The sequence below is a fragment of the Bufo bufo genome, chromosome 1, assembly GCF_905171765.1.
Source record: "Bufo bufo chromosome 1, aBufBuf1.1, whole genome shotgun sequence".
NCBI classification, from domain to species: domain Eukaryota; kingdom Metazoa; phylum Chordata; class Amphibia; order Anura; family Bufonidae; genus Bufo; species Bufo bufo.
In genome coordinates this window covers 253,737,257-253,747,240 of record NC_053389.1, presented here as the reverse complement: position 1 = coordinate 253,747,240, position 9,984 = coordinate 253,737,257, and the positions used below count along the sequence as shown (strand labels likewise).

At 43.1% G+C, this 9,984-nt stretch overlaps 1 protein-coding gene across 1 annotated transcript; it reads left to right on the top strand.

Annotated features, from left to right (window-relative positions):
• Positions 1-857: 857 nt before the first annotated feature.
• On the top strand, positions 858-2,508 carry LOC121003227 (E3 ubiquitin-protein ligase TRIM39-like). The gene is given in 2 exon segments (XM_040434938.1): positions 858-1,067; positions 1,069-2,508. Coding segments are annotated over 2 exon segments (1,611 nt in total). The 5' UTR covers positions 858-896.
• The last annotated feature ends 7,476 nt before the right edge of the window (positions 2,509-9,984 follow it).

The following is a 9,984-nucleotide window of genomic DNA, read 5'->3' as shown; positions in this document are numbered from 1 at the left end:
TTGTTTGGCTGTTAACCCTTGCTTTGTAACTGGAAAAAATGGATTAAAATGGAAAATCTGCCCAAAAAGTTAAATTTTGAAATTGTATCTCTATTTTCCATTAATTCTTGTGGAACACCTAAAGTGTAAACAACGTTTGTAAAATCAGTTTTGAATACCTTGAGGGGTGTAGTTTCTTAGATGGGGTCATTTTTGGGTGGTTTCTATTATGTAAGCCTCACAAAGTGACTTCAGACCTGAATTGGTCTTTAAAAAGTTGTTTTTTTAAAGTTTGAGAAGTTTCAAGATTTACTTCTGAACTTCTAAACCTTGTAATGTCCCCCAAAAATAAAATGTAATTCCCAAAATGATCCTAACATGAAATAGACATATGGGGAATGTAAAGTAATAACTATTGTTGGAGGTATTACTATGTATTATAGAAGTAGAGAAATTGAAACTTGGAAATTTGCTATTTTTTCAAATCTTTTGGTAAATTTGGTATTTTTTTATAAATCAAAATGATTTTTTTTTACTTCATTTTATAAGTGTCATGAAGTACAATATGGGACGAAAAAACAATCTCAGAATGGCCTGGATAAGTAAAAGCGTTTTAAAGTTATCACCACTTAAAGTGACACTGGTCAGATTTGCAAAATATGGCCTGGTCCTTAAGGTGTTAATGCAGAATATGTACCCAAAATGGTGGCATTATCAAATACAACTTGTCCTGCAATAATGTAGCCCTCATATGGTTACACTGGCACAAAAATGAAAAAGTAACGGCTCTAAGAACATAAAGAAAAACATATATTGATGTGCCTTTTATGGGGTTAAGTGAATGGGTGTGACTACAATTTTGCTGTTTATCCAATGTGAAGCACTTTCAGTTTCATTTCTTCCTTCTTCTCTTAGCCATGGCGTCTGCTGATCTGAAAGACGAGCTGCTCTGCTCCATCTGTTTATGTATTTTTAAGGATCCTGTAATGCTGAGATGTGGACACAACTTCTGCCGGGTCTGTATTGATCGTGTACTGGATACACAGGACGAGTCTGGGGTCTATACCTGTCCTGAATGTAGAGAAGAAATTTCAGGAGCGGCCTGCACTGATGAAGAACATAAATCTTCATAATGTAGCAGAACATTTCCTGTTTACTCAGCCAGATACAGTGGAGATCAGCGGGATCTTGTGCACTTACTGTGTGGACTCTCCTGTGCCTGCTGTTAAATCCTGTCTACACTGTGAGGCTTCTCTGTGTGAGAAACACCTGAGAGTTCACAGCAAGTCATCAGAACACGTCTTATCTGACCCCAGCACTTCCCTGGAGAACAGGAAATGTTCTGTCCATAAGAAGATCCTAGAGTATTACTGCACCAAGGACTCTGCTTGTATCTGTGTGTCCTGCAGTTTGGCTGGAGAACATAATGGACACCAGGTGATGGTGCTGGATGAGGCCTCTGAGAAGAAGAAAGGGAAAATGAGAAATATTTTCCAGAAACTGACCACAAAGCGAGAGGAGACTGAGGAAAGAGTCCAGAACCTGGAGGAGCGCAGGAGAAATGCTCAAGGAAAAGGATCTGGAAAAGCAGAAAGAGTCACTGTCCTGTTTACAGACATCAGGAGAAAACTCGACGACCTGGAGAAGAGGGTCCTGAACGAGATCTCCAAGCAGGAAAACGAAGAGTCAATCTTACTCTCTGCTCTGATGAAAAAGCTGGAAATAAAGAAGGACGAGCTGTCTGGGAAGATGAGACACATTGAGGAGATATGTAACATGACTGATCCACTGACTGTCTTACAGGAACCAGATACAGGTGACTTGTGTGATCCTGAGGAGGAAGGAGGTGATGAAGACATAAATAGATGTCTCCATGATGTAGATGATCTGGATGTGGCTGTGATCTCAGACAAATTACATACATTATGTGACATAATAACAGATATAAGGAGAGGGATCTATATGGAGGGTCCTGGAGACATATTACTGGATGTAAACACAGCTGCTAATAATGTCCTTATATCAGACGACCTGAAAACTGCAACCGGGACACAAAATAATCAGAATCGTCCAGAAAGAGCAGAGAGATTCCAGGATTATCAGGTGATGAGCAGCAGGGGATTTACCTCAGGGCGACATTACTGGGATGTGGAGAGCAGTAGATTAGAGATATGGAGGGTAGGGATGTGTTATCCCAGTATAGACAGGAGGGGGGGTCAGTCATACATTGGAGATAATAACAAGTCCTGGGGTTTGAGGAGGTATGGTAATCAGTATTTAGTGATACATAACAAGAAAGAGATCCAGTTACCTGACAAGATCTCCAGTAAAAAATTCAGGATATGTCTGGACTATGAGGCCGGGCAGCTGTCCTTTTATGAGCTGTGTGACCCCATCAGACACTTACACACCTTCACTTCCACCTTCACCGAGCCCCTTCATGCTGCATTGTGTGTATTTCGGAAACAGATTATGGATTACTATGGAAATATTTCTTATCAATATAGCTCGCTAAAGATTAATAATTAAATGAATAACACTACATAAGGCATTGATCAGTTCCTTCCTAAACCCATTTGGCTGCAGATGACTGCTACAGTGACTTCTATTTAGAAATGAGTTGTCTTCTTTATACTGCCTACTGCCTTCAAGGACAGTTATACACTTATCAATTATCAGTATGATTATGCATTGTCATCTGATTGTGCTAACTGCTGTTGACAGACTTTATTCTTCTTCTTTATGTGTAGTGTGAGTGTCTGGAGAAGTGGTGGATGGGGTATATGTTTATCCAAGGTTCCTCACTTCATGGTTTTATTAAAAGCAACCATGAAGTGAGGAACCTTGGGCAAACAAACATATACCCCATCCACCACTTCTCCAGACACTCTATCACAGTAGCTACAGTCGTGGCCAAAAGTTTTGAGAGTGACACAAATATTAGTTTTCACAAAGTTTGCTGCTAAACTGCTTTTAGATCTTTGTTTCAGTTGTTTCTGTGATGTAGTGAAATTCAATTACACGCTTTTCATACGTTTCAAAGGCTTTTATCGACAATTACATGACATTTATGCAAAGAGTCAGTATTTGCAGTGTTGGCCCTTCTTTTTCAGGACCTCTGCAATTCGACTGGGCATGCTCTCAATCAACTTCTGGGCCAATTCCTGACTGATAGCAACCCATTCTTTCATAATCACTTCTTGGAGTTTGTCAGAATTAGTGGGTTTTTGTTTGTCCACCCGCCTCTTGAGGATTGACCACAAGTTCTCAATGGGATTAAGATGTGGGGAGTTTCCAGGCCATGGACCCAAAATGTCAACGTTTTGGTCCCCGAGCCACTTAGTTATCACTTTTGCCTTATGGCACGGTGCTCCATCGTGCTGGAAAATGCATTGTTCTTCACCAAACTGTTGTTGGATTGTTGGAAGAAGTTTCTGTTGGAGGGTGTTTTGGTACCATTCTTTATTCACGGCTGTGTTTTTGGGCAAAATTGTGAGTGAGCCCACTCCCTTGGATGAGAAGCAACCCCACACATGAATGGTCTCAGGATGCTTTACTGTTGGCATGACACAGGGCTGATGGTAGCGCTCACCTTTTCTTCTCCGGACAAGCCTTTTTCCAGATGACTCAAACATTCGGAAAGAGGCTTCATCGGAGAATATGACTTTACCCCAGTCCTCAGCAGTCCATTCACCATACTTTCTGCAGAAGATCAATCTGTCCCTGATATTTTTTTTGGAGAGAAGTGGCTTCTTTGCTGCCCTTCTTGACACCAGGCCATCTTCCAAAAGTCTTCGCCTCACTGTGCGTGCAGATGCGCTCTCACACCTGCCTGCTGCCATTCCTGAGCAAGCTCTGCACTGGTGGCACTCTGATCCTGCAGCTGAATCCTCTTTAGGAGACGATCCTGGCGCTTGCTGGACTTTCTTGGACGCCCTGAAGCCTTCTTAACAAGAATTTAACCTCTTTCCTTGAAGTTCTTGATGATCCTATAAATTGTTGATTGAGGTGCAATCTTAGTAGCCACAATATCCTTGCCTGTGAAGCCATTTTTATGCAACGCAATGATGGCTGCACGCGTTTCTTTGCAGGTCACCATGGTTAACAATGGAAGAACAATGATTTCAAGCATCACCCTCCTTTTAACATGTCAATTCTGCCATTTTAACCCAATCAGCCTGACATAATGATCTCCAGCCTTGTGCTCGTCAACATTCTCACCTGAGTTAACAAGACGATTACTGAAATGATCTCAGCAGGTCCTTTAATGACAGCAATGAAATGCAGTGGAAAGGTTTTTTTGGGATTAAGTTAATTTTCATGGCAAAGAAGGACTATGCAATTCACCTGATCACTCTTCATAACATTCTGGAGTATATGCAAATTGCTATTATAAAAACTTAAGCAGCAACTTTTCCAATTTCCAATATTTATGTAATTCTCAAAACTTTTGGCCACGACTGTAGTACTTTGAGATCACAAAAGGGTAGAGTTTTCTGAATTGGCTGTGCATGCTATCGGCTCTGTATGCCAGCTCATTTACACATAAATGTCTGACTAACCAGTGGCATATGCAAATGTTTTCAGGCCTGTGGTGGGAAGAGAGCCGCCACCTAATTGCTTACACGACTGCCTTTTCGCTGTCATTGCTGCAGAGCAGCTGCTTTTAGCCACCACTAGGTGGAGATTACTGCATACAGAATCATACAGCTCCCAATGAGTTCAATGAGCGCTATATAAATCTGTAGGCATTTAGCTTCTCCTAGTGGTGGCATCATACAGCCAGAATTATATATTTTATAAAATCTGAAAAACAGAGCTCCTCCATACAAAAATACGATATCATAAAGCTATTTAGGACGGATTATAGGATCTTTACTGGATATTTACATTATTACATGTTTATATGCCCCTGTAAAACAATAATAATACGATCTAACCACAGCTTCTTGTTGACAGTTTCCTGGTGGCAACAGGTGATAATATTAATGGTTAAAAATAAAGCAAACAGCTATATAACTCTATATACATTGATTTTACGTAAAGGGGTTGTCCTGCTTCAGGGCTGAACCCAGCTCCCCTTCACCCATTTAGCTTGTCTTAGTGGAACACTTCTTGCTCCGATGCTTCCCCTTGCTCAACGCTGTATTGTGTAGGGCAAGGGGGCCGGATCCGTACTACGGATCCGGAAAAAAAACTTTGATGTTGGCTTCAGGATTTCCGGATCAGTCTCTTTTCACACCAGCCAAGTCCTTCCTACTTCTTGGCGCAGGCGCAGACGCAACTTCCGGATCCGTCATTGCGTCGTAACAACTGAAGATGTTAGGACGGATCCGGAATAATACATTTCAATGGGCTATTATTCCGGATCCGTCGATGCGGCAAGTGTTCAGGATTTTTGACCGGAGCAAAAAGCGCAGCATGCTGCGGTATTTTCTCCGGCCAAAAAACGTTCCGGGCCTGAACTGAAGACATCCTGATGCATCCTGAACGGATTTCTCTCCATTCAGAATGCATGGGGATAATCCTGATCAGGATTTTTCCGGCATAGAGCCCCGACGACGGAACTCTATGCCGGAAAACAAAAGCGCAAGTGTGAAAGAGCCCTAAGGTTATGTTGTGAACTCCGGCAGTTTGTTCCGGTGGAGGAACAGACTGCCGGAGTTCACTGGCTGCATTTGTCATAGATGGATGCCCACTGACTGTAATGGGGATCCGGACAAAAAAAAGCTGCACAGTGACATAGCATTTTGATAAGACGCCCCCCCCCCCCAAGTCAGTCAGCCTTTCCCTCAGATCGTTCCCCCATGCCGCAAGCCCTCAATCAGACCCCCATGCCACCATGATCAGACTCCCAGGCTGCCACCATCAGACCCTCCCTTGCTGCAATCAGAGCCAGACCCCCATGCCATCCATTGCCATGTCCCCCACTCCCCCAGTGCCATCAGATCAGCCCCTCCATGCCATGTCCCCCAGTTACCCCATGATGGCACTGCCATCAGCCCCTCCATGCCACCCAGATTGCCATGATGTCCCCCTTCCCCAGTGCCTTCATGCATCCACCATGTCGCCCACTCCCATCAGATCAGCACCTCCATGCAAAATCACAGGTACCCCTTCATCACAGGATCCCCATGCTGCTAACTATAGACTTACCTTTCCTGGCCGTGCGGCGTCTGCTGACACATGGAGTCCGCAGGAGACGCGTCTTCATCCCAGCATGCACTGGGAGGGACCTGATGTCGCACACAGCGCCAGCCAGAGCGCTGACAATGTGTGCACGCAAGGCCCTGGCCAGTACAGCGTGGTGCGAAGTCGGGAGGCCACGGAGCAGTAAGTGAGAAGCTTCACTTCACTCACGCTCCGTGGTCACATGATTTAAAGGGAACCTGTCATGTGGATATTTGATTATAATCTAACAAATTATATACAATAATTAACTACAAACCGGATTCCAAAAAAGTTGGGACACTAAACAAATTGTGAATAAAAACTGAATGCAATGATGTGGAGATGGCAAATGTCAATATTTTATTTGTAATAGAACGTAGATGACAGATCAAACGTTTAATCCGAGTAAATGTATAATTTTAAAGGAAAAATACGTTGATTCAAAATTTCACGGTGTCAACAAATCCCCAAAAAGTTGGGACAAGTAGCAATAAGAGGCTGGAAAAAGTAAATTTGAGCATAACGAAGAGCTGGAAGACCAATTAACACTAATTAGGTCAATTGGCAACATGATTGGATATAAAAAGAGCTTCTCAGAGTGGCAGTGTCTCTCAGAAGCCAAGATGGGTAGAGGATCACCAATTCCCACAATGTTGCGCAGAAAGATAGTGGAGCAATATCAGAAAGGTGTTACCCAGCGAAAAATTGCAAAGACTTTGCATCTATCATCATCAACTGTGCATAACATCATCCGAAGATTCAGAGAATCTGGAACAATCTCTGTGCGTAGGGGGCAAGGCCGTAAAACCATACTGGATGCCCGTGATCTCCGGGCCCTTAAACGACACTGCACCACAAACAGGAATGCTACTGTAAAGGAAATCACAGAATGGGCTCAGAAATACTTCCAGAAACCATTGTCAGTGAACACAATCCACCGTGCCATCCGCCGTTGCCAGCTGAAACTCTACAGTGCAAAGAAGAAGCCATTTCTAAGCAAGATCCACAAGCTCAGGCGTTTTCACTGGGCCAGGGATCATTTAAAATGGAGTGTGGCAAAATGGAAGACTGTTCTGTGGTCAGACGAGTCACGATTCGAAGTTATTTTTGGAAATCTGGGACGCCATGTCATCCGGACCAAAGAGGACAAGGACAACCCAAGTTGTTATCAACGCTCAGTTCAGAAGCCTGCATCTCTGATGGTATGGGGTTGCATGAGTGCGTGTGGCATGGGCAGCTTGCATGTCTGGAAAGGCACCATCAATGCAGAAAAATATATTCAGGTTATAGAACAACATATGCTCCCATCCAGACGTCATCTCTTTCAGGGAAGACCCTGCATTTTGCAACAAGATAATGCCAGACCACATTCTGCATCAATCACAACATCATGGCTGCGTAGGAGAAGGATCCGGGTACTGAAATGGCCAGTCTGCAGTCCAGATCTTTCACCTATAGAGAACATTTGGCGCATCATAAAGAGGAAGGTGCAACAAAGAAGGCCCAAGACGATTGAACAGTTAGAGGCCTGTATTAGACAAGAATGGGAGAGCATTCCTATTTCTAAACTTGAGAAACTGGTCTCCTCGGTCCCCAGATGTCTGTTGAGTGTTGTAAGAAGAAGGGGAGATGCCACACAGTGGTGAAAATGGCCTTGTCCCAACTTTTTGGGGATTTGTTGACACCATGAAATTCTGATTCAACATATTTTTCCCTTAAAATGGTACATTTTCTCAGTTTAAACTTTTGTTACGTGATTTATGTTCTATTCTGAATAAAATATTAGAAGTTGGCACCTCCACATCATTGCATTCAGTTTTTATTCACGATTCCAACTTTTTTGGAATCCGGTTTCTACTAAAAAGTGCCTTAGATGTATTCACTTACTGGTGTGACAGATGGTTACCTCATAATATACACACAAAGATGCCGCATGCTTTGAGTCCAGCTTGATGTCATTGAGTCCAGCGTATATTTAATTCAGAGCTATAGCCACTCCCCTGCCCACCTGATTCATATGGAAAAAAACTGTCATTCAGCAGCATGTGATTGGGGAGAGTCAGGAGCTCATGAATATTCATGACTCATCATTATGAGCTGGAGCTTTTCAATACAAGATGTTGGCAGATTGACTTTTGCTAAGCGAATCAGTCACTTATTTATGTTGCCCTTAGTTAGGACACCATAAAACTGGTGACAGGTTCCCTTTAAATGAATCTGCTTTGAGGATTTTTTTGCCTCGATTACATCGATTAAATCAATGAATCGTTTCAGCCCTAACTGAGAGGTTTAAAGACTACCTTGCATCAACACTATTTGTGGTCTACACCAGCAACAGTCCTCTGGCGCATCTAAGTAAAGCCTGTCTAGGACCCCTGGAACACAGGTGGCCTCTCACCTTGCTAACTATGACTTTGAGTTCAAGTACAGAACTGACAAGTCCAATGAGAATGCAGATGACCTATCCTGTCTACCCACTAAAGAAGATCCTACCCAAAATGATGACCTCTGGAAAGAGGTAGAGATGTCCGCATTCATAATGGATTTGCCCAGCAGAACACCCTCGTTATCAAAGACAAAGAAGCACTCCACTCTCAACAGCTGAAATTTCTAGAGCCACCCTTGGAGAAAGAGATGTGGATCAAACTCCAAATCAAGAGTTGCGTATTTGGAGAACTAGACATTTTCACTAGTGAAAGAATGCCAGAAAAGAACCTCTATGGGAATGTAGACCTCAAACTACTCTGGTTATGGCAGCAGAGAATACATCTCTTTATGCAATGAGGGTTGATACTACGAAGTACCCTAGACCCTATTACCAGTGGTCGACTGCATCAGATTGTCATACCCCTTTGTGATGCCAAAATAGTCCTTGAGATGTACCACGACAGAGCAGGACACTTTGGTGTGCAAAAGACCAAAACCACCATACACTGATAGTTCTATTGGATCAGTATGAAGGGAGATATTGAGAAATGGTGCAGAGAACGCTCTACTTGTACCCTTGGAAGAGGTGAGAAGCATAACCAGAAATCTCCTCTATATTCCATTGTGAGCCTTATACCTTTGGAGATTGTGGCGATTGACCATGTCAAGCTTGAACCTAGCCAGCCAGGATACACCTATGACATGGCAATTATTGACTATTACACCAAATTTGTAGATGCTGTTGCTGTAAAAGACCGTACTGTCAAGACTACTGCAGTTGTCCTCTGGAAGAACTGTACCTTGTCATATGGATGCTCTGAGAACATTCTCACAGATCAGTGATCTGCCTTTGAGTCCCAACTGTTCCAGGAGCTATGCTCACTCCAGTTATCAAAAGCTCAGAAAAACGGCCTACCATCCTCGAGGCAAAAGTCTGTGTGACAAGATGTACCAAACCCTCATTGAGATATTGATAACTATGACACTTGACAGGGGAACTGATTGACCATTCCCTGCTATCTGAGCTTGTTTACCTATACAACACCACTATACAACCAATAAGCACCTGTTACCTATACAAGAACACCACCCACTGTTCTGCCAGGTACACATCATACTAATTTGTTTGGTCGTTAAGGCAAGCCTCCAGATTATCTAGCTTTGTATGTATCAGTCCCAGATGCCTTAAATCTCTTGCCATCAAAAACGCCTAGCAGAAGACCAAGAAATTGTCCAGTCCCTCATGGCAGGTTTTTGCAACAGTAGTGAGAAGTGTCACAACACCCCTTGCCGCACTGAATACTGTCTCTGAGATGACACTAGAGGTTGAACAATAGAGAACAGAGAGAGCATACCGGGCCAGTTCGGGCCACTGTTCTAGTCTTCTTGCCTAGAAGCTTATGGGGT